The sequence below is a fragment of the Parambassis ranga genome, chromosome 3, assembly GCF_900634625.1.
Source record: "Parambassis ranga chromosome 3, fParRan2.1, whole genome shotgun sequence".
Lineage (NCBI taxonomy): Eukaryota > Metazoa > Chordata > Actinopteri > Ambassidae > Parambassis > Parambassis ranga.
The window spans coordinates 1,846,655-1,872,200 of NC_041024.1; the positions used below are offsets into that span (position 1 = coordinate 1,846,655).

The 25,546-nt window shown below is 46.5% G+C and overlaps 1 protein-coding gene across 2 annotated transcripts in view; it reads right to left on the minus strand.

The window, feature by feature from the left end:
- Positions 1–25,546, minus strand: part of LOC114433116 (nuclear receptor ROR-alpha A-like) — a 60,731-nt gene that overhangs the window by 25,899 nt on the left and 9,286 nt on the right. Inside the window, exon 2 of one of the 2 annotated variants that reach the window (XM_028401460.1) lies at positions 4,199–4,231. In XM_028401460.1, the coding sequence (XP_028257261.1) occupies positions 4,199–4,231 (33 nt within the window). Of the gene's footprint in view, positions 1–2,121; positions 2,255–4,198; positions 4,232–25,546 lie in introns of those variants that run through there. The other variant, XM_028401461.1, reaches the window with a different exon arrangement.

Here is a 25,546-nt window from a genome sequence, read left to right on the forward strand (position 1 = left end):
CAAGGCCACAGATAATGCCTGGATAAGTGCAGCTTGTTTTGACAGGGCTGTGGATAATTCTTGGATAAACACAACTTGAGCTTGTGTGGCAGAAGATAAATCCTGGATGACTGTTGGGGATCATCAGAGGCTCCTTTACATAAAACACAGGATAATTCCTGAAAGACTCCGCAGTCTGTTCCCACTGGTGCACGGCAGTGGATAATTCCTGGATAACTGCAGGTTGTAATTTATGGATGGGGGATATTTTTAGGAAATGTGCACTCCATGCCTTCAGCCTGTTAGCACGTGGTCAAGGATATTTCCTGGATAAGTGCAAGGAGTGGATAATTCTTGGTTAAAAATGCCTAAATGGTATGTGGGTATTTCCTGAAATTTTTTAGGTGGGCAGTGGATAATTCCTGGTCAAGAGTAGCTTGTTTTGCATTAGACAGAAAGGTAGTGGATAATTCCTGAAATTCTTCAGCTTGTGCTCACTGTTACAAAGTGTATTTGACAATAAAAAGCACTAAATAATTCCTAAAGATAATTACTCTATACAACTAAACTGGGTGGTGGATAATTCCTGAAAGTCTCCAGTTTACATTTTTGAATACAGGGTAGTGGATAATACCTGGACGGCTGGAGGTTGTAGCTTCAGTCGCCAGGCTCATGGGAAGAGGTTTGAAGTTGTGGTTGTGGTTAGTGGTTAGGTGGAGCGGTCATGTCACTGATTTTCCCATTAAAAGAAATCCTGACACATTTCTTCATGTGTCTGAGGCTGTGGTGATGTCAGCGCCCCCCCTCCCTCCACCCAGCAGTTAAATAATCTCCTGGCTGTTGTAATCCTGTGACATAACAGGCTGCCTGAACGCCTCCTGCAGTGTTTTCTCATAGACTGTGAATGTGGGCCAGACGCGCACACACACATGCACACATGCACACACAGACACACACAGAGGTTGGACAGTTTCAGGAGTTTCTTCCTGGAGCAGAAACTCTCAGATCTCCTCACATAAACGTTCGAACCAGAGAAAGTCTGTGATGTCACATGACACAGTTTGGCTCCATGTCAGAAGAATCACAGCGACATGCGGCTCACACAAAGACACAGTCAGCCGGGGCGCCGCTGTTAGTGCGACAGCAGCTGACACACGGCATCAACAACAAAATATCCTTCTTTTATATCGCATCTGTCACCACAAAGGAGTCACAAGGACACACAAAACTACCTCCAACAAACTATAAGAGCAAAAACCGTGCAAGTCGAATTTTACTGAAGAGGCACAGTCAACGACACCACAAACACACAACCAAGAGACAAAAAAGTCCCTGCAGACACAAAAAGCACCAAGAGGCGACAAAACGTCCACAAAGAAACAAAAAAAAACACACAAATACTGAAACTTACAACAAATGACACCAAATTCTCCACAAAAGATGCACAATGACACAAAAGGTTCCACAAAACACACACAACATGACACTGAGGCATGTTGTGTGGACGAGCTGAGGAAGTGTCCAAAAAACACACAACCACAGAAAAACAACAACAACAGCAGAAAGACACAAAGCATCACAGAGACACAAAAGGACTCTAAATTACACAAAATGACCCCAACAAGACACTAAAGGTACAAAATACACAAATGGCCCTAAACAACATGTGATATGAAACGACACACAACATGACAGTGAAGTGACTCCACAGGACACGAAATTACACAACAGACATCAAAGAGCCAAAAACCTGCGACAAGAATCTAAATAAACTCTAAAAGATGCAAATAACACAAAAATCAAACCACACAAGAAGCACCACAACCCTCCAGAACGATGCAAAATGACACCACAGACACACAAACAACAAACAAACAAAATATATGAGACACAAAAATAGCACAGGTGTGCAGTGAACCCACAGAGCTGCACGCTCAACAATCAGACACACACACTGTGTGAGTCTGTGGGAGAGAAAGAAATGTGACAGAAACTCATTGAGGGGAGCATCTGCACACACACACACACAGACACACATATCTTTGGCTAAAGTCATGTGCAGCGCAGAGATGAAAACCCACACACACACACACACACACACTTTCACCCACACACACACTCACACTCACAGTTCAGACTCACCTTTCATGGCAGAAATGACAAAATACATGGCTATAATCCGTCCTGGTGGAGCCGGCAGTAACACAGTGTGTGTGTCTGTGTGCGATCAGCAGCAGCTCTCTCTCAGCTCTGTCATCCTCTGCCTGCTCTGCACCGCATGAGGATCCATGTGACTGTGACATCACCAGTCTGACCCCGCCCCCGCTCACCCTTCCCCAATGACTGACAGCTCTGTCAGCCAACACATTCATTCCCATTCCCAACAATGACACAAAAAACACAAAATGATCACTAAAACACAAAATAATGAACCAAAAATGACCAAAAAAAAACCACACCTGAACACACAGACGCACAAAACAGCTGCAAAAAGACACAAACACAACGAAAGCAGAGGTAAGAAAACAAACACAAAGACACAAAATAATGACACATGCGAGGCAGAAAATGACCGCACAATGATCACAGACACACTATTGAACAACACACAACAGGAGAGGAGCGACGTGAAGAGGAAGGAAGAACGAACGCAGAGGAAGACGCAGCCTCAGCAGAACCCTGTCAGCCAGCGATCAGCTGCACACGATCAATATGTGCACACAGGTCACATGACTGTAAACAAGTACATAAAGATGAATGAAGTGCAGCTTAAATGTGCTGTTTGTCAAAAAAAATGGCGGAGATGCTCTTCTACACACTGAATCCAAGGTGTCCATTTACTGCTAACCGTGACAGTAGTTAGCATTAGCTAACAGGCAGTGACAGCTTTGACAGTGATGCTCAAGCTAACAGTGACAACAGTCAACAACCAGGAAAAGATTTTCCTCTTTCACGCTTCATCTATCGGCGGGAGAGCAGGGGACCCTCCTGTTAGCCACAATGCTAGCATTTGTAGTGCCCGCTGTGTATAGGGGCGTGATGTGGAGGCGGTCTGGGTTTGACTCGCTCTTACAGACCGGCTGACTCAATTAGCTTTTAGCAATTAGCAACAGCATGTCAGTAAGGAAACAGGTCCGTGTCGGCTTGTGTCTGTTGTCTCTCTTACGTCTCTGCTGTCTTAATGAAGTGCAATACTGGCTGTAACCAAACGTTAGCATGTGTGCTACTGTGTTATCAAGTAAAAATGTTCAAAGATTCATCAGCATCAATCTGAATTTGATGTACCGACGTCGCCATGACGCCTTCAGACGCTCGGGCGCTTCATGCAGACACAGTGAGAACAGGAAGCCACACGCTGTAAGAGCTTGAAAATGGCCGACTTGAATTCACCCGAGCATCTCAATGGTCACTGTGGAGCAGACCTGCAGCTCAAACATCCTACTGAGCATGCCCAGGATGCTGACTCCAGACCCCTCCACAGTAGCAGTGTCTAAAGGTGGATGAAGAGAACTCGTGTTGTTTCAGTGAATGTGTGCAGAGCTTCCTTCATGAAGTCGCACTAAATAAGACATCATTCAGCACCATCCAGCCTGCTTTAAATCCCAGCAGAGCCGTGATTAAGCTCCCTGAAAACAGAGTAAAGATCGGAGCGCCGCAGGCGGGAGCGACTCCTGCCAGCAGAGAGAGGAGGCCGAGGAGCAGCCGGAGCTCCATTCTTCCTCCAAATTGGCAGAACAGGGAGATGATTTACGCTCGGAAAGGCTGTTGGGCCGGAGCGCCTCCCCTCATCAGACCCAGTCAATAGACTCACAGTGAGCTGTTCGAAGAACGCCTCCGCAGCGCCCCGAGGATCGGCGCTCCTCCCTCCCATCAGCCCACGCAGAGGCGACCGCGGGAGGATCTCACATTCATTCTCCGGCCTGATCGGCTCTAATGAGAGGCGCCGCACTCTGGCAGCGGTTCCCCCGTCACACATGCTTTCATCTCCGCTGCTCACACTCACTGTTCCACTGTGTGACAACAACAACAGCTGAGGGTGGAGGGAAACCTCCACCAGCTCCAGGTCAGGCTCCAGCACACCTGAGGCGGACGGAGCTTAGAATGACAGCATCCGCCTTCAAACACCGTGTCTGCATGTTCAGATAAACCGCCAGAGAGCAAAGGATTGTGGGACGTGAGTCCCAACAAACAAAACAGAGGAGATAAAAGGTGAACTTACATGAGTGAGTCTTCTTCACCACAGCTGGCACACCTGGAAAACAGAACACAACACATGAACTCCGGTTCATCTTTTTATCGATTATTAACGCGGGAAACGAGCAGGAACCTCTTGCTGAGAAATGAGGCTAATGTGGAGCAACCAGAAACTGCACTTCCTCCAGTCTCCACTAGATGGCTGGCTCCAACAGTGAGTCAGTCCTCATAGACCCACATGTTAAATCTCAGACTGTGAAGCTGAGGTGGCCTGAGGTGCATCCACCTGTCACTCAGAGTGGACACACTTTGAGTGACAGGTGGATCCAGCAGGCAGGAAGTCAGAAACAAGAACAGCAGAGAACCCATGCGGTTTTCAAAATAAAGTTCCACAAACTCAAGCTTTTGAAGAAAAAAAAAAGAGACAAATTTACTGTGTGTGTGTGAGTGTGTGTGATCATAAAGTTCCTCCACATTAAGGCCCCGTTCACACTGGAGAAAGTCAGTCCAGCTAGAGTAGGATTGTATCTGGATAGTCTTTAAGTTGGATACGTTCAGACCTAAATTTTCTGGCTATCACACACACTCAATCCAGATTAACACGGCTTGTTTATTGTCCTCCAAACCACTAGGTGGCACCTCGTAATATACAGAGTCCGTTCAGGCCACAGTGGGACCGTGTGTGCATGCATTGTGCGTTTCTTTGTCCTGTGTCGCTCATTCTTTTGTTTTTTCAGTTTATTCTAGGGATGTCCCGATCCGATCACGTGATCAGAAATCGGGCCCGATTACGTGATTTCAGACTCGATCGGAATCAGACATTACCTCCCGATCAGGACTCGGATATATATTTATCAGGGCTGTCAAAGTTAACGCCTTCTGTGCAGGGTGGCTCTGTGTCCTGTAGTGTAGGGGTATGACAGCTGCTTTTGGCGCGACAGGTCCTGGGTTCGAGACCTCGATGCGTGCGTGAAATCTCTCAGTGCACACACGTACACACGTTTTGCTGCAATGAGTGCCTTTATAGAGTCCTGAAAGTATCGGATCGGGACTCGGTATCAGCAGATACTCAAAATCAAATGACTCAGACTCGGACTCGAGGGCAAAAAAACCTGATCGGGACACCCCTAGTTTATTCCTTTGTAGCCCTGTGGAAATAAACTCGGGGCAAAGCTGTTCTAATTCGAGGGTTGTTTACATACAGCTTTTGTACACGACCCGGACACTGTCCCTGTGTCCCCAGAGGTATGACATCACTAGCAGGAATCGCTACAGCCTCTAGTGGACACTCAGGGAACTGCAGTTTAAAAACACGACCTTCTGCATGTAAAGCAGACGTGATCACCGCTACACTATGGAACCTGTCAGGAGCTCTGAGACCACGTTCCTGTGTGTGTTTGAGGCTCTCAGCCCTGCAGGTTGTTTCTCTTTCTTTCTTGGATTTAGAAGCTTTTTGTAACAGCGGGACGCCTCTGCTGACACAAACACTCCTCAGAGTGAGGCGGTGTTTCACAGCAGGAGGACAGACGTCTCAGCAGCAACTTAAAAACACAGATTTTTCTGAATTATACATTAAAAACAGGGATGAGGCAGGTCACCTCATCGGCTCCATCACACACACACACACACACACACACACCCTCTGAGGTCACCAAGGGACGTCACAGTTTTAAGTTTAAAGACCAAACACCGACCAGGAGGAGCAGATGTGATGACTGAGAGTGAGCCGGCCTCTGTCTTCAAACAGTCCAGAGGTGAAGACATGAAAACCAATCATTCCTGCAGCTCTAATTTAATCTGCTCAACTGTCTGAGGGATTTACGGCAGCAGAGGAGGATTTCTTTCACATTTAATGGATTTTCATTGCTGCTGAGAAGCTGCAGCTCCTTCAGCTTTAAACTGTCGCTTTACGTCCAGCTGCCTCCTGAAGGACACAGAGACCCACGATGAGGAGAAAAAAACACAGTAACTGACAGCCGCTTGTCCTCAGACTGTCGGGGGACCCGTTCAGAAATAAACTGCAGAACAACCTGCACAGCGTTTTAGAAAGTGAAGGAGAAAAAACGACCTTGATGGATTGAACTGACCTTTTCACACATCAACACAGGAAGTGCTCAGGTTGTTTATTTAAAATCAGTTCTTCACTCAGAAGACAAGTCTCCACGTAAGAGAGAAGGGAGTGAAGCTCCTGGTTCCATAGGGGGCGCTCCTGAGCCGGTCCAGAATATATGGGATCCTATAAAGCCCAAAAATGTTCCATGAGCTACATTAGCTTAGCTAGTTTAGACAAAGGGACCTTCATCTTCATCACTTTTTAATAGATCTATTGATGAAGGACGCCTTCACAGCCTCACTGTTTCACTGTCGTTATGACTTCTGATCGATCAATCAGACAGTGACGACTACAAATGGCTACTGAATGGTTCCCATGGCTACCACTCACATGTGTGGTGTCTAAGAGCTGACGAATTAAAGATGATAAAGTCCACTGGGAACATTTATGCAGTCAGATAAATCCACCACTTCTTACTCATCTTAAAGTTTCAGACTTACTGGCAGCTAAAGGCCATCACCAGAACCTGACAAGTTTGAGGAGGGGAAGTGTTCCGATGGTCAGATTACATCAGATTTCTGAGGAGCTGACGCTCACCTCACTGAATCTGCCGTCAGATAACAGTCACGCCTAAACTTCACGTCCTTCCTCTCAGATCAGAGCACGCTCAGGGGAAGCTGAGCAGCGTGCACGCAGCCACGCAGCAGGTTTAACATTGATCATCAAACCCTGACCTGGAACACGCTGTGATTTAAAGCGTCTGGAAAAGGCCTCCTCAGCAAAGCGTGCTGCCTCCAGGTCCGGCGGCCGGCGTCGTTTATCTGCAGAGACCTCTGACTGCCTCCAAATATTAATCCTCACACACTCATATATATATGAGGCTTTATCATGGAATCTAGGCCACAGCAGAATATTCATAAGCTCTGCCCTTTTCAACTCTGCAGGAGGAGACGCTGCTTCAGCTCTGAAGGAGGCAGGAAACTGTCAGCAACCTGAGGAGCAGCAAACATCTCTGCAAACCTTCAAAGATTTTTTAGTTAGTGTGATTTCTGTCAAACTAAAACTCACAAAACAGACTGCAGCTCCTTCTGTTGTCTGAAAGACAGGCGGGAGTCTGGGTGCAGGGCTGGGTGATAAAATAACATTTCTTCAAAAGAAACATGAGATATCGTTGATATAACTTTGACTGACAGACAGAAGGAAACGCCAATGATAATAAGAGTAATCCCACACCGAGACACAGGGCCTCTGTGTGACACTGGCTGAACTCTGTACAACGAGAAAGAAAGAGAGAGCTCCGATAACCTGAAGAAACAGCTGGACCAGGCTACGCTAACACTGAGCTAACGGAAGAAGCCGCAGGGTCAGAGGAGGAAGAATAAAGAGAGATAAAGTGTCCACACAGGGCAGCCTGGTTTGTACTGTCAACCTGAAATAAGGGCAGAACATGCAGCTACTACTTAAGAATGGAGACACAATCTAACATCACAAGTCTCCATGTCACCTGAGAGGAGCTCGGAGTAGAGCTGCTGCTCCTCCACACTGAGAGGAAACAGCTGAGGTGTCCCATCAGGACAAGACCCTGGACCGGGGGAAGACCGAGGACGCACATTATATGTATTTATATGTTGTATGTTTGTCCTGTTTCAACCAAAAATATACTTTTGTTTGTGTCTCCTATGTAGGAGTAAAAATGAACCGTTACGTTTAGCAGCAGTAATGATTACAATTTATTTCGTGGTTACATTGATATTGATTGATTAAAAAAATGTGCGTCCCCACATCGGTCCATCCGGAGTGCTCCGAACATGGTTCAGAGATCACTGCAGCAGCACTTCTATGATCATTAACGGTAAATAAAAGACGACAAAACAGCTGTGAATCCAGCAGGAGACATGTTTTCTATTATTTACATTATTGTTGTTTGCACCAACAAGATGAATAAAGTTTTATCAAATCTTCAAGCCAAACTCCTCATCAGATCTCATGAGCTTAAAACGAGTTTCTCTCTGACTACTTAAGCTCCTCTGTTCATGGTGTTCATCTCGTCCTCCACCTTCCTCCATCCTCCTCCTCCTCCTCTTACTGTCACACACTGACACACTGACACACTGACCTAAAACCTGCCGCTCACTGCTGAAATATTCAGAGACTGTCTGCAGAGAAGACTCATGCTGCACAGTGTTCAACCAGGGTCTGTGAAAGCAGGAGGAGGCAAATGTCAGAAAATAAAAGGCTGAAAGAACGTGGTGGTAAATAAAGTGTTCATGTTGCAGGTGGAGGACAAAGACCGGATAAGCAGAGCGGTGTCAGGCTTATTTGAAATCATTATTTCGACTTGTTTTGTGCCTCTCTGCGCTTTCACGGCTTGTTGTCTGGTCTCCTGCTGTGGGTGTGAGGGGGAATAATGAGAAAGGGAATAATTCTTTTTCATTTGTAAAACAGTAAGTGTACGTATGTTTTCTAGCCTCCATAATTCATCTGTAGAGCCGAGCGGAAAGCAGCAACATGAGGAGGAAACACAGGAGGGACGAGCAGGCGACTTCCAGCTCGAAGGAGACAGGAAGAGGAGGGAGGAGCAGGTGACAGAGGGAGAGAGAGAGAGAGAGAGAGGATCCTCCGGGCTCTGATGGATGGAGCAGAGAAACACTCACTCAACATCTAAACTCAGCAGGAAGAGCGAGCCCTGCATGAATCTGTGATTATTGAAGCCGATAGAGACGTGAGGACACACCCAGCTCCCAGACCAGGAGAGTTTACACACATTTTATAACATACGCCCGAAAAAACAAACCTTAATTTATAAAAAATGACAAAAATGTAAATATATTAAAATCAGTATGCACATTTTCAGCAGCTTTTTCACTCTACTCTGCCCATCAGCTGTGAAAAATCTGCTTCACTCTCTGAATTTTTGTCATGTGACTGCTGGTCACATGTGAGTCCATCTTGGCTTCCTGGTTGTGCGGCGGAGTGCAGAATTTTTTGTTTTTTTACAGAATCTTGTTGGTGCAAACACCTAATTTTTTTTAGAGATTTTTTCATTTTAAAAAAATTTGTAATTTAAATGTGGTCATAGTGTCGAACCTGTGTTCCTGCTCTGACGGCAGACAAGCCGGACGTGATGCTGCATGCATGAGTCATTAATTCACTCCGACACGCTGTGGTTGTGTTTTAATCTGTCTGTGGATGCTCTCACTTATTTGAATCATCTTCCCTGCGTCTCATTTCAGAGGACGATTTCACTTCCTCTTGTCATTTTTAAACAAGTCACTGAAAGTTCACTCACATCTCTCTGTCTAATCCTTAAATCTCATTTTATCAGCACCATCTTAAACCCTCACTTCACTTGGCGCTGCGGGCGACTGAAGGCAGCGAGAGGAAGACTCTTTTCTTTTTCTTTTTTTGTTGTGAGCTCCCTGATGAGCGGCGGTGAAATGACTTTGGCGTCTGCTGCTAATGCGCTATAATTGGTACGAGGAGCCGCTCGCTCTGAACAATTATAAGACGCGGGAGCAGCAGTCTCTGCTGAGCTGGTCTTTGGTGTGTCGGGCTGCCATGTTTTACATCTTCACAGCTTTGAAACAGGTTTCAGACAAGCTGACGGCGGCGTGTGACAGCACAGGTTGTACCTGCTGCAGCCTGGAGGCCTGAACTCTCGGTTTTTTTTCTCCTGTCAGATGTGTATTTAGAAAGAAGCTGTCAGCCAGCAGAGAGCTGAAGCAGCCTCCGCTTCAGTTTACCTGCAGCTCTCACATGAAATCTGAGGCTTTAAGGGGCCTCGTGGAGCGTTAACGCAAACAGTTATTTTTACACTCATTATTATATTTCATTAAAAACACACTGTGTGTGTCCCCGAGGCCTCAAGGTACACTCTTCATGAAACATTCGCCAAACTCACTCAAATCATCTGAATTAGAAGCTGCTGCTGCTGCTGCTGAGTGATTCCTTCATCTGTGTGACGACTAAAACCCACAGACTGTGGATGAAGAGTCTGTGACGTCACCCACAGGTCTCTGAGGAGCTGTTTGGGAGCAACAGGCAACCTCCAGGGCCCAGAAATGAAGCCAAATCGTGCTTCCTCCAGTGGCCACTAGGGGCTGGCTCCAAAGGTGAGTCAATCCTCATATAGACTCCTAGGAGGATTGACTCCTTTTAACTAACTACTGTCCCTGTTTAGAACGAAGTCTAAGCCTGCTGTAAAGTTGGATATTTTAACATGGAGGTCTGTGGAGACTGGCTGAGCCTCTAGAGGCCATGGAGGGAAATGCAGTTTAAAATCCCTGCCCTCAGTGACATAACAACAAGCACATAAGAAGGTGTCCTAAAATCTTGGTTCCACCGGGGATTGAACCCTCGACCTTCAGAATGTAACAAACACGCCTGTCTGTCTCCAGCCGAAGGACTCAGATGATAGCTGCGTTACTGAACACGCCCGATATGTTCCCAGGGATAGAGCATGTAGCTAGTCTGTGTGTTAAGCTAAGCTATGTCAAGCTAAGGTAAGCTAAGCTAAGCTAGTCATATTTACTCAACAGACATGAATAACATTAAATCTTTTCATCTAACTCTGGAGGAACCTGAACTCATCAAACATTCAGAGGCTTTTAGGAACAAAGTGTACAATGCACACACACTGAGAGTACACACAGACACACACACACACTGAGCTCCTGGTAGTTGCTTCCTGTTTAACCGCACTAACGTTTGCTGTCACCACACACTGAGACATGAAAGAGCAGCAGCTTATCACCAGCAGCCAAACACAACTGACACACTGCTGCTGCAACTGAAGCCACGCTGAACTGTGCAGGTACACAGGCGCAGAGAGGCAGAGGTGGAGCCACACAGGTTTTTATGTTTTAGTAAACGTCTCAGCTGCAGACTTTTATCATGGACGCCTACAAGCAGCAAGTCTTTCCTTGTGGAGCCGGCCTCTAGTGGACACTTGGTGAACTGCAGTTTCCAACCCTGGCTGATGCTGCTTGGTGCTGCTTGATACTACACTTTCGTAGAGAAGATTGAAGCAAGGCGTCTGGACTTGTAGAGTTTTCTAGAAGACGTTTCGCTGCTCATCCAAGCAGCTTCATCAGTTCTAACTGTTTGGTGGGAAACATGGTTTATATGTTTACATATAAACCATACATATAAACCATGTTTCCCACCAAACAGTTAGAACTGATGAAGCTGCTTGGATGAGCAGCGAAACGTCTTCTAGAAAACTCTACAAGTCCAGATGCCTTGCTTCAATCTTCTCTACGTATGATGACCTGGATGACTGAGAATCTTCATCAACATGATACTACACTTTACTAATCTGACAGTGTGAACCACACTGCACACAGTGAGTCTGAACAACAGCATAACAAACACAGACACACACCTGAGCCACACAAAGCTGATGCTTTAACAGTGTGACAATATCGGCAACGTTTTTTAGCAACTGAGACTAAAATAACCTGAAGTGTGGCAGTCAGTGAATCAGTGTGACTGTCACACACACACACACACACACACACACACACACACACACACACACACACACACACACAGGGCGTGTGTACAGTCGTTGACCTCCTCTCATCCTGATTAAATATATTAAATAGATGGTTGGAGTTTCTCTGTGCTCCATTTGGGCTCCACAGTGAGACAGAAAAACATGCTGCTCTGCCTTCTGTGCCCCTCACACACACACACACACACACTCTCTCTCTCTCTCTCTCTTCCTGCCTCCAGGGCCCCATATGGACCTGATGGATGAGCCGTTTGAAAGCTGTTCAAACAGAGCAGAGGGAGCTGCACACAGAAAACAGAGCATGATAACGACAATAGTTCAGGCAGAAAGGAGCGGGTCAGCTGACCGAGGAGTGCGTGACACTTCCCATCATTCACGTTTGATTGACAGGCACATTCCACACAGGTTCCATAGTGTAGTGGTCCTGGGTTCAATCCCCAGTGGAACCACGTGAAATCGAATCTTTTAAACACCCAGAAATATGTGGTGGCGGCAGTGACGCAGACTTTTCCTGTAAATAAATATTTTTCACACGTTTGGAGATGTTTCCAAGTATGTGTGTGTGTGAGGCCTCGGGGGTAAACAGTGCATGCGTGTCTGTGTTGTGTTATCTGCTCTAACTGTTCTGCAGACAGATGAGATGCTGAAGGACTCTGCAGCTGCCTGTGTGTGATATCATCTCTGCAGGTCTGCATCAGACTCAGCTGTGTGTGATCGACGCGCATCAACCACCCGCCACAAACGTCCTGTCCTGCTGTTACACACAATATTCTGTGACCAATCAGAGAGGAGCGTCGTCTGTGTGATTACTCTGACAGCCAGAAGGGGGCGATGAGCGCTCTGCACTGTAGCTTTAATACAGTCACTTTATCCATTTAAACAGACCCGTCGACTGCTTTGCGCACAGATCAAGTCTTTCACAGGCGCTGCCATGTTGGAAAAAGACGCCATCTTGGAGCCAGAGTCTGCACAGTGTAGATCTAGATGTCCAACACACCCCTCCCTTAATTTTTTGCATGATTTGGCTGCAGACTGTGACGTTACTTCCTTCTTAGGCAAAAGTAACTAATTAAAGATAGATAGATGCGTACATTTTCTGAACGTCCCCGTGATGGAGCGGAGTGCTGCCATCTTGTGTTGGTGGTGTGTCGTCTGTCTGGGACTTCACTCACTGTGAGCAGGAGCCTAAACAGACGACCCGACAGCCTGACAGTCTGCACGTCACCCGCCTGCAGGAAGGCACGTCCTCATCAGACGGCCGCGCTCTTCCACGAGTCACAGTCACAGTGTGAGACTCCACGTGAAGGTCAAAGGTCGCTGTTTGTCAGCAGGTTTCTTACACAGAGAAATTAAACTCAGCGTCATTCGTTTCATGATGACATGAACGTATGCACGGTGTAAATAAATACACTGTGTTCAGCTAATGAGGATCCTCCAAGCAAACAGCTGTGCGACCTGCTTTCAGCTGTTTGTCCCAGAAACACTTTGTGTTGCCTCATCTGTTTGTGCCGGTGAACACATGCTGTGTGTGTGTGTGTTACATCAGAGAGTCGTTATGTAACACTGACATCTGCTGGGAACAGAGTGGGTGTCGGTGATGGGCTGCAGCTTCACTGCTGTGTGTGTCTGTGTGTGTTTGTGTTTGCACGTGCAGTCGGGTGTTTTTTGTGTGAACAGACACCGTGTGAAACGTCTCAGCAACACAAACACAGTTAAAACCTTCACGTTATCCTCCTGCACAGCAGCTGGCAGCTGATTGGATGAACCGTCTGCCACTCACCATCTACCACGAGCTAACTTTGACCAATTAAGATCAGTGGATTAAAGCAGGTGTTAGCATCTCTGTGGAGGATTTTTGGCCTTAAAGCGGGCAGAAGGAGACCACAAAGATCCTGTGACCCCTGAGTGCCACTGGAACCTATTTTCAACGTATTCAGGCAGCACAGCGCCACCTGCTGTTGATCACTGCCACTCTAGTCAACGCATGTCGTGTCTACGAGACCGGCGAAGCATCTCCGAAGTGACTCTACGCTCTACTCCACAAACGATACGTGTTGAGTCTGTTTTAGCGGCCGAGCCGCATCAAACCTGGTCAGGCAGGCAGGAAGTCAGACATTAGAACATCTGGTCGATTTTCAAAATAAAATTCATTTACATCACCATACAGTTAACACACAGGAAGTGCATCTGTGCTAAATATTATCTCAGCTTTGATCTCTGATCTGGTCTCCCACATTTTCTTAGAAAAATCGAGTGTCTCGGTTCATAATTTCCAGTCGACATATTAAAGCTTTTTTATATTTTTACTGCGTCCTGCTGCATCCGAGCAGCAGCTGCATCAAACAGGGGAAATGAATTTAACATGTAGTGAATGGCGCCTCTCTGGCATCCATCTTTTCAATTTTCAGGGGGGCCGTCAGGCTGAGTTTAGGAGCTCTAAACTGGTAGACGATAAGTTAATCCTTTTATGCGAATCCTTGCCGCAGGGCAACCGAAATGAACGCTGAAGTGGGAGCCGGGAGGAATGTGTTGAAAGTGTGAGAGAAAGGAAGAGGAAAACAGAGGCGAGGCGCAGCAGAGGAATCAGACGGAATTAATGAAGATGAGAAGCGTGTTTTTATGTGACTGGGAGGTGAAAAAGTGAAACAAAGTGACTTCTGTCTGAAACGTTCACCGTCGACGACCTCTCCCCGACTTCCTCTGTGGTGTCGCAGAGCACGCAGGCGTGGATTAAAGGGCGGCGCGCCGAGTGTGGAAGGGCCGCTGGATGACAGCTGTTAGCAGCTGGAATCAACCGGGTTAAACACAAAGGCTGAAAAACACCAGGCAAAGCTGCCACTTCCACTCCTATCACTGTAAAGCACGAGTTTTCCTAAGATACATGAAAGTATATGATGAGGCATTTACACATCCTCCAGAACACTCATTTTAGTGTTTATACAACTCAAATATGTCACTTCAACTGCTTTCACTTCTTATACTGCATAAAAACTGCTTCCCTCTGCACTTCATTGCCTTTCAGTGCTTAGTGCTTTTTAACTTTTGGCTCTTTCTACACATACTGGCGCTTCAGCTGCTTTCAGTTTACTCTGTGAATTCTACTACTTCTCAGTATTACAGTTCACACTTCATTTGTTTTCAGGCTGCACACATTCAGTTTCATTTCCAGTTCAAATTCTCTGCTGCACTCCAGCTTACACTTCACCTCCTTTCAAAGACTTCCCATTCATTTTGAGCTCCTTCTACTTCTTACAAGTCTTTTGTTTTGCATCTCAGTTCCTTTCAGAGATGACACTAAAGCTCTCTGACTTCATTTATCATGTCGTTTTAATTCTCTTTTGCTCTTTCAACACTACAACTTGCACATCCCTTGCTCTCAGTGTCACTTCTTTTCCTTTGAAAAGCCTACCTGAAATGATGTTTGTCACAACAACAGCAGGATATGACTCCTTTTCACGTTTTTGTGAAACTTACAGTTCTTTTGAACATCTGACACTTCATTTGCTTTCAGTGGGAATGCTTCGATTTATTCACAACCTACGTAAAAATGTCTCCAATAGACAATCTGATTTTTTTTCAACACTTCACTTTACAATGAGTTTCTTATAGTTGAGCAATTTAAACCGACACTTCGCTTGCTTTCAGTGAGTTTACTTGAGCCTGTACCTACAGTTTTTCTTGTTATGTCTTGTTGTGCCGTGTCCTTCTGTGGATGACAGCCTTAATGTAAAAATGATTCTGGTGACAGCAGCTTCAACTTCAACTCACTTCATCCCCTTTTAGTCTTTAAATGGATGTAAAGCAGCGTGGGCGTCATAAAGTAAATACAAACAGACGGCCCTGACGGTTCCGCCTGCAGCCTGAAATAAACCTGAGTGTGTGTGAGTGAGTGTGTGTGTGTGTGTGTGTGTGTGTTAATGAGTGTGTGTGTGTGTGTGTGTGTGTGAGTGTGTGTGTGTGTGAGTGTGTGTGTGTGTGTGTGAGTGAGCGGCTCTGACAGCCGTTCATTCATCCTGCCGCTGCAGTCGCCGCTCACCTGAGCAGCAGAGAAGCTGAATAAATCACAGCAGCTAAAAACAGGACAGCAGAGACAGAGAGCGGCCGGCCCGCTGCTCCCTGAGGACCGCCCGGATATATCTCAGGCTGCGGCGCTCCGGGCTGCACCGAGAAAAATGGACCCCGACTTTTCACTGCTGCCCCGACAAATGAGTCAGAACACAGTCTCTGCAGAGCAGCTGAGCTCCTGCTGCGGCTTCTTCTGTTTTATTTCCACAGTTTACTCACTTCAGGAGGACTGAGGCTAACCAACATGTCCGCTCCCTCAGTGGGTTTTTAAAAGTATCTTTGGTTGGATGCCTAAAAGAGGGTCTTCCATTGTTTTGTTCTCCAACATAAAATAACAACCAGCCGGCTGCCTCTGTCAGCCATCACATCACCAATGTTTTGTTTTAGCCTTAGCTCCAGCCGTGCTCGGCTGAGCCTTCTGTTTACTGTCAGGTTGCCGCTCACAGCCTGTCTGCACCTCCTCCCCATGTGTCTCATAACCGGGCTGTATTCAATCATGTGTTTTTGACGTCATCGTGTCCCATCATAGAATAAATATCACCATATGATGACACAAAAATGTATATATATATCATGCACGATATGTTATGGCACACCCCGGTGGCCATTTTAAAAAAACACTAGCGATGAGACGAAGAAGAACAGCAGAACAAGGGGGGGGGGGGGGGGGGGAGAAAAGAAGAAACACAAACAAAAACTGAAAAAAGACGCCACACGTGGCATTCCTGACCACTGACATCCACTAACCAACAACACACACACACAGCGCTGAATCCGTCTCACACTGACAACTCAGCAACAGATCTGTCCGTGAAGGTTTAGGTAACCTGTGCTGTAATATATACTTCAGGATCATTAAATATAAGTGACACTGTTGCACAGAGACCAACATTCAACATGTTTCCTTTTATTAATTACCCACATCCGCACCTCTGCCCTGGTTCCCTGCACATGTTGATGCAGATGGATGCTCCTGCCCTGATAAAGGTATTGTTAGCCGGTGACTGATGGTGTGATGGGATGTGTGGGGGTGTGTGGGGAGGTGTCATTAATATCTCCCTGGGCTCGTGCCGGACGTAGAGTAGCAGCAGGAGGAGGAGGAGGTGGAGGAGGTGGAGGAGAGATCCGGGGCTCCTACACATCTTTATCTTCCTGAACCGAGCCGCAGCTCACCGGGCCAGGTGAGAATCCATCATGGCTATTATTACCAGAGGCGCCGCACTGCATCCATCTCACACACACACACACACACAGGAGTGTGTTCTGCCTTTGTCTCTTTCTCACACAGCTCTCTCTGACCTGTGGAGGTGTCAGCTAATGTGTGTGAAGATAAATGTTGGATTTGTTTTTTCAAATTTGTCAATCACAGCAACTTCTTTATATTAAATTAAGGCTTAAAGTTCACAGCCTGGCAGCTTTAAGTGGCTTCTCTTTGCCTGTATTGGGATGAACCAGGAGTTTAGGAGGAGCCTGCTGCAGAAAACCTCTGGTGACATCACAGAGGGGTTTGTTCATATTTATTCATACTCTGGGTGAACGTCCGGCCGCAACCACTGGGGGCTGGCTCCAAAAACAAGTCATTTCCCATAGACTCCCATGTTAAAATGGCCGACTTCACAGCAGAAATGAACATGTTTACAGCCTGGTACAAAAAAAACACTCTGGTCTCAGATGATAGGTTCTCTTATTACACATAATTATGGGCGTTGCCGCTTGAGCGACAGAAGGTTGCCGTATCACAGCGCGAGTTTCCTGCTCCCACGATCGCCCGCCCCCCTAAACCCCGCTCATGCTCCCCCTCTTCGTCCATATTTGGAGTTTTGGTGGACGTGACGCTGCCAACATGGCGGCGGTCATCACGTCCCGGAGCCTCCCACCAAGCCTCAGAACGGCTCTTCAGAAACAAACGGGTGACGTCACGGAAGATCTGTCCATAGTTTTTACTGTCAATGGTGTGAACACACTCAGGACACACACTCTGTGTGAGGTAACATGTGAGCTCCTGCTGACCTACGGTCTCATTAAACTCCTGGATGATGCTTGGCCTGTGGGAGAGCGCCTCCTGGCTAATGAGCCGGCAGGCTGTTTGCTCTGCCGCCGCAGGAGACCGGGGAGGGAGGAGGACGGTGCCAGCCGAGGACACAGAGAGGAAGACAACAAGACAGGAAGACAGGAGAAGGTGAATAAGATTTTGGACGTCCTAATCTTTTGTGTTGTGTTTTTAGCTCAAATACTGTACAGCAACAACGTTTAAATTTGCATTATTTAAACAAAGCATAAATCAATCCTGTTTGTATTCTGGAACCTCCCACAGACTGAACAGAAAACCTGCCCCTGTGGTTCAGTCTGTTCATGTTTCACAGTCTGAAATCTGAACTATGACTTTAAAGTTGAGGTGAAAGAGTCAGGATTATGAGAAAATAAATCTAGATTATATGATTCAAGCAGGCCCAAGCGCACACACACACACACACACACACACAGAGGTCCAGAGCAGCTTCATCCATCAGACGACTCAGCAGAGAAAAAAAAATCAATGTCTGAAGGACAGTGAAGAAGAAAGAGAAGCAGACCGAGCTGTAACTAACAGAGCACAGACTGCCCCTGAACGCATCACCGTTTCTGCAGACACAATCTTGTTAGATGCACACACTTTGTGAATATTATGTACATAAAGTTATATCTAACTATCACATATGATGCGTTCAAAGTCCAACAGACTTTATCCTGTTTTTTTAAACACATGTCAAGATTCTGGAGTTCGGAGGGTTAAAAGGAGGCCGAGTCCATCCCCCCTGGTGAACTTGCTGCATGTCCTGGTGGTGTTTGTTGTGTACTCTACAAACAGCTTTGAGGGTTCCTGTTACACCGAGGTTTCATCAGCCTGACATCACAGGCCAGCAGCACAAAGCTCCTTCAGGAGCCTGAACGCAGCGTTTGGTTCGTCTGCAGCTCTGAGAGCTGTCAGAGAGAAATCAAAGGCCCAAACTCTTCTGCTCAACAGCAGCCAGATATATAAATATATAGCTAAGACAACAACAAATGAGTAGATAAACAAACCCCAGTCAGATGAATCAAACAGCTGAATCCCATCAGGAGGAGTCAGAAGCTGCTCGAGCCAAACACACAGCAAGAAAAGGATGAAACACAACCAACAGCTCAGGATGTCCTCACCAGGAAAGGCTGCTTAATACTGAGCATGCTCGAAGTCCAAAGCTGTTTGACTTGTTTTTAAAGAACAAGCTGAGAGTCCCGCTTCCAAACGGATCGGATCAGATATGAAACATCTGCAGGAGGGCAGGTGTGTGTGAGAGTCTGAATGGTCCTTAATTATTGTTATCAATCCCACAGTCAATATATGAGAGTGTGTCATCATCTACTCTGACGGCTGAGAACCTTCAAGAATCTCAGGTTGTTGTTGGTGAACTGTCTGATATGTTGATGAAGATTCTCAGTCATCCAGGTCATCATACGTAGAGAAGATTGAAGCAAGGCGTCTGGACTTGTAGAGTTTTCTAGAAGACGTTTCGCTGCTCATCCAAGCAGCTTCATCAGTTCTGGCCTTCTTGGACTGCACAGTACATATTGAGGAGGACAGGAGCCTCAATATGGAAGTGTACAGGAAACCCACACACACGGACCAGTACCTGTTGTTTGATTCACACTACCCACTGGAACACAAACTGGGAGTCATCAGGACCCTGGAGCACAGAGCACAAACTGTACCCACCAGCTCAGAGGGGAAGAAGAAGGAGCAACACCACATCAGGAAGGCCCTGCAAACATGTGGCTACCCGAAGTGGGCACTCATCAAAGCCACAAAAACAAGACCCCCCAACAACAAGAAGAAGGACAACACCAGGCGGAGAAAGAACATCTCCATTCCATATGTGTCAGGAGTATCAGAGAAACTCCACAGGATCTTCAACAACCATGACATCCCGGTCCATTTCAAACCTATGACAACACTGAGACAGAGACTGGTTCACCCGAAGGATAAGATTCCCAGGGAGAAACACAGTAATGTGATATATGCAGTCCAGTGCAGTGAGGAATGCTCTGATCTGTACATTGGAGAAACTAAACAACCACTCCACAGAAGAATGGCTCAGCACAGGAGAGCCACCTCTTCAGGACAAGACTCAGCTGTTCACCTCCACCTCAAAGACAAAGGACACTCCTTTGAGGACAACAATGTTCACATTTTAGACAGGGAGGAAAGGTGGTATGAAAGAGGAGTCAAGGAAGCCATCTATGTTAAGCTGGAAAAACCTTCCCTTAACAGAGGTGGTGGCCTCAGACATCATCTTTCTACCACATACAATGCAGTGATTCCATCCATTCCCAGGAAGTTTGCACATACTCACAGTAAGAACAAAGGGCTGTCAACCAGTCCCCCTCCGGCAGTTTCATAGTCGTTAGCCAGTCGTTAGACACACCTGGCCCAGTCAGCCAGATCATCACAGGTAAGTATGGAAACATTTAGTGCTATTGTTTGTAAGTTTTTAAGTTTTACCCAGACCCACCCACATAGGTCTGTAACCACATATAAACCATGTTTCCCCACCAAACAGTTAGAACTGATGAAGCTGCTTGGATGAGCAGCGAAACGTCTTCTAGAAAACTCTACAAGTCCAGACGCCTTGCTTCAATCTTCTCTACAAACTGTCTGATATGACTCATCACCATGGCAACCAAGAAAACAACCAAAACGCCGTGAGATGTTTGCAAACGTTTGTTTGTGTTTCAACTCTCTAAACAACTGTTTGTTGTTGCCTTTCTCTAAACAAACAACAGTGAAAACAAGCGCTAAATACGTTAGCTTCATTACATTAGCAGACATTAGCTTCCTCTGGACGACAGAAGCGTCATTCAACACGTCAACAGAGGTGAGTTATGAAGTAACCAAGCAGGAATCTCCTGAGCTGAGGAAGGAGGTCCGTGCAGAAATGTCACAAACTGCAGTTCAACCCCTGGAAAAACCAGACGTTCCTGGTGTGTTCACACATGATGTGGTCCTGTTGGCTTCATGAAGTCCTTCAGCTTTCACTGTAGTGGTTTGCAGCCAGGTGTAACTCAATATGAATGGGACCTCTGAATTTACTGCTGGATCTACGCTCCTACCTTCACCAACAGCCCTGAGCTGTGGGAAGTGACCCGAAGAATAAGACTGCAACTACACCAAAATGAGCTTCCTTTGCCGAAAAGTCAACCCAGCTAGAGTGGGATCACTTTTAAGCCAGATATGTTCAGACCTATTTTCAAATTGAATTATTACCTGCACTGCATCCACCTCACACACACACACACACAGCAGTGTGTTCTGTCTTTCTCACACAGCTCTCTCTGACCCATGGGGGTGTCAGTTAATGTGTGTGAAGCTAAAAGTCTTATTTGTTCATCAAGTTTGATAAATTTTGATAAATTTGACGTGTTCAATCTGGTGCAGTCCTCCAGTCCTCCAGGTGTTGCATGGTAAAACTCAGACCAGGGTAAGACAGGGTGCACACACGTGTCGCACGGTTTCTTTCGTTTCGTAAATAAACTCCAGGCAAAGTTTTCTAGTTCGACAGATGTTTACACGCGACTTCTGTACGAGACCCGGATACTGTCCCTGTGAATCCGGAGGTACAGTATGACCTCTGAGAGGTGGATCTAGCCAGATTGATTACACAAGTCTGAACGGGGTCTTAGAGACAGCGTCAGGAGCTTGGTCATCTGGGAGGGGCTCAGAGTAGAGCGAGACAGGCGAGGTGTTACTAATGTCCGTCTGGGAGGAGGCTACGAGGGACACCCAGGAGGGACGTCATCTCTCAGCTGGCCTGGTAACCTCCTGGATGAGCTAATGGAGGTGGCTCTGGAGGAAGGTGTAGGTTTCCCTGCTTCCCTGCGCCCCAGATAAGTGGCAGAAAATGGGAGGATGGAGATCACAGGCATCTGTCATGAGATCTTCCTTAGTTAGAATAAAATATTTACTTTAATCTGACAGAATCCTGCTGAGAGGCAGACGAGTAAAGCTTGTGTCTGAGTGTCTGAGCAGCAGCAGCAGGAGGAGGTGACGGAGCATCTCCTCCTCCATCTGCTCCCAGCAGACTCCGGGGGTGAGAGGTGACGGTCCGCCCACCTCTCTGTCAGGAAGTGTGAGCCAGGATGATGAATCAAACGCACCTTGTGACACGCCTTCGCTTACACAACCTGATCCATCAAGTGTGTCTCCACACTGATACAGTATGGTGGCGTAGCGGTGCGCCCTCCTGTGGTTGTGTCAAGAAGTTGTCTGTTAAGAGCTGCCAAGATGCTGCACGTTGGTTCATGTGACGAGAAGTCTTCATCACTTTGAGCTGGGTAAACGAAATGAGTTTCTGTGCAGCTAAAGCTGAAGACCTGATGCACCTCCAGCCCCCCGGCACCCCCCCCCCCCCCCACACTGCCCACAAATCATCAACTTATCGGACAGAAATATTACAGACCCACAAAATTCAATTTCCCAAATCTAATTTACTCCTCCACGCGGGGAGGCGGAGGAGCAGCCAATCTGCGTTTAATTTGTGCAGGAGGCAGAGGTGATGGAGGAGAGGTGACACCGGGAATAACAACGAGGACGAGCTTTTATTTTGTTAAACATCTGTAAAAAAAATAATAAAAAAAATAAAAGAAATATTATTTTAAAAATCCATCACACACACACAACTTTCAGTGTGATGACACGCTCTAAGTTTTTCTGACATGTGACCAAACAGCTCAGCTCTACTCACAGTTTCTACAAATAAACAACGTATAGGAAGCAGCTGTCAGAGTGATAAGCTACAACACCTGATATGGGAATTTAAATGGCTTCACAAACACCAGCCTCCCACTCACACATGTGGCTGAGAGATAACACACACACACACACACTGGACTAGGGATGTGTATTACTCATGCTGTGAGGACATAAATCTGTCTTTTTATTTTTTAGTAAAGAGACTTTCAGTCCCACACTGGACGCATCCACAGCTGCAAAAAATCTATCAGGATCAACCTCAGGAATGTGCGTTGATGATGGAGAGGAAAAGGACTTTGACGGTTGTAAGGTGGAAACTGTCAGGTTTGCTGAGAGCAGATTTATTACCTGAAGAAGAACGTCTGGAAAGTCTGAGGACGCTGTGTGAGGATTTAATTTGTCTTAGTAAATCAAGCTGGAGTGGGAGGAGTTGAATTCACTGAAGAGGTAGAACAGTGTGTCATCAGCTAATCATAATTTATGAATAACAGAGGGCCCAAGATTGAAGAAGAGGAACGGGTTTTTGTGGACCCAAGTCTCATCCACTGCCACAGAAATCTCTCAGGAGCCACCTCAGAAATGTCAGACTGCCTCCAAATCTGCTTCCCTTCAGGCCCACAGCTGGGTCATTTGTTGCAAAGCCACCCAGATCTGTGCCAGCAGACCGATCAGGAGTAACATGGAGGTCATCCATATGGGGGTCCCCTAGTGATGTCACCATGTCCTCACTAACCTCCTTGTGACTGAGGCAGCAGACCGATGTGGTCCGTTTTCTCACACAGTACTCAATGCAGAAAAAGATCCTGACTCGGACCTTCAGCATCACCACCTCTGCCTCTTGAGTGGACCTGGTCGGAGTGGGTCTGAGAGGACCTGGTCTAAGTGGCTGATATCAGTCTGACTAAAGACGCAAAGACACAAAGAAGTCTTTAACATTCTGCAGAGCTGTGTCACCTGAGGACACAAGTTCCCTGTTGTCCTTTAAAAAACTGTCTGTTCTGACTTTGTGCTGTCAATCATGATGCTCGCCGGGTTTTCTCCCTAAATATCTCCCGTCTGAGGAGCGGCAGCGAGTCGTTATGAGGAGCTGCTGAAGGTGAACAAAGAGAGACGAAGATGAAAACCAGAGAAAAACTCCTGCAGCAAAGTGAAACATCACTTTCACTTCAACTTGGGTTAACTTTGCTCAAAGTTACCGCAGACAAATAAAGCATCAAACGCAAAAAAAAAGACACACCGACCTCCTTCAGAAAATCATCCAAAGACAGAGCAGCCTGTGTGTGTGTGTGAGGTCAGTCTAAGAATACCAGCCGGTAAAAGATGGGAGAATCTTCCTCATCAATCACCGGCTGTTCAAACATCGCCCCACTTTCAGAGGATAAGATGGCCGCCACCTCTTCGCTCTCCTTCCTGGAGATTCTAAAACGCGAGCGACCAAAGTCAAACACAGAAGAAGAAACTTGACTCAAGTGCGTCTGTGCTCAGTGAAGATTGACTGACTGTTTTATCAGAACTCCTTTTAACATGAATGTTTTAGAAATACAGATGATTCTGGTAACAGATTTCTCTACGCACCAGTTTTTCATCCTGCTTCTGCACACCAGCGGTACAAAGCTGCAGATAAACCGGATACTCTCTGAGAAGTGGCTGCTGGTCACATTTTATATTTTGTATATTTTCTGACTGGCTGTGCAGATTGTTTGTAGTGGTCTTGGATCCCAGTTTTAATACTGCTCATATCATCAAACAGAAAGACAGCAGTGAGGTTCATGGTGGTGCCCATACTGGACTTGTTTCATACACACCACAGACAGAATGTACTGAGCTTTTGGAGGATTCATTAGTGAGAACATGTTACTACAGACTCTTAGACCCAGTTCACACTGGGGAAATCAATCCGGCTAGAGCGGGATTCAGGTCGTATCTGGATATGTCCGGATACTTTTTTCTGAATAATGCAAAGCCAGATATATCAGATTTATCTCGATCCACCTCTCGCAGGTAGCCGGATTTGCTTACATCTGGCTCAGGTCCGAACGCAAATGTCATACTTCCGGTTCACAGGGGCCGGAGTCCGGGTTGCGTACAAAAGCCGTATGTAAACAACCGTCGAACTACAACAACAACAACAACAACAACAACAGCTTTGCCCCGAGTTTATTTTCCACAGGGCTACAAAAAATAAACTAAAAAAAACGAAAGAACGTCCCACCACGGCCTGAACAGACTCTGTATATTACGAGGCACCACCTAGTGGTCTGGAGGACAACAAACAAGCTGGGTTAAACTGGATTAAGCACGGACACGTGTGTGATAGCCAGATTTGAAACTAGGTCTGACCGTATCTGGATTCAATCCTACTGTGAACGGGGCCTTAGAAACAACTTGTATTTGTGCGACTCACAACATGCAGGTATTGGTGCACACATTCATAAATATTGAGACAAATTTCTGTTCAACAACCTTCCTGCACAGAGGTCAGAAAGTCCAACCTACCACACAAAAACACTGAAAGTGTGAGTCTGCAAAGCGTCCACAGGATGACGGCACTGAAGCTCACATCTCATCTTTTTCCTTTACTCAGCTGTCTCCAGGCAGAGCGCTGTGATTGGTGGAATCCGGTGTCTGTTAGGCTCCTGATTGGCTGATAGTCAGATCAAAGTGCTGCTTTGGCCTGAAGCTCAGTGAGCGGGCAGGATGCCGCGCTGCGTGAGTCATGTTCGCCGTATCGCCTCACAGCAGGAGAGTGGACGCCGAGCAGCGAGCTCCACGGCTGCTGCACACATTCTAATTCACATATTTTAACTTTAAACTGGAGGCCTCCACTCTGCAGGACTTTCTTTCTTTCTTTTTAAGAAGAAGAAATGAACCACAAACATCTGAGCGCCGTTTAAACATCCTGTGTTGAGGTTTGTTGTCCTGGTAGAGTGTGGAGGGATCTTATAATGAAGCTGTGATGATATCTGCGGGCAACACA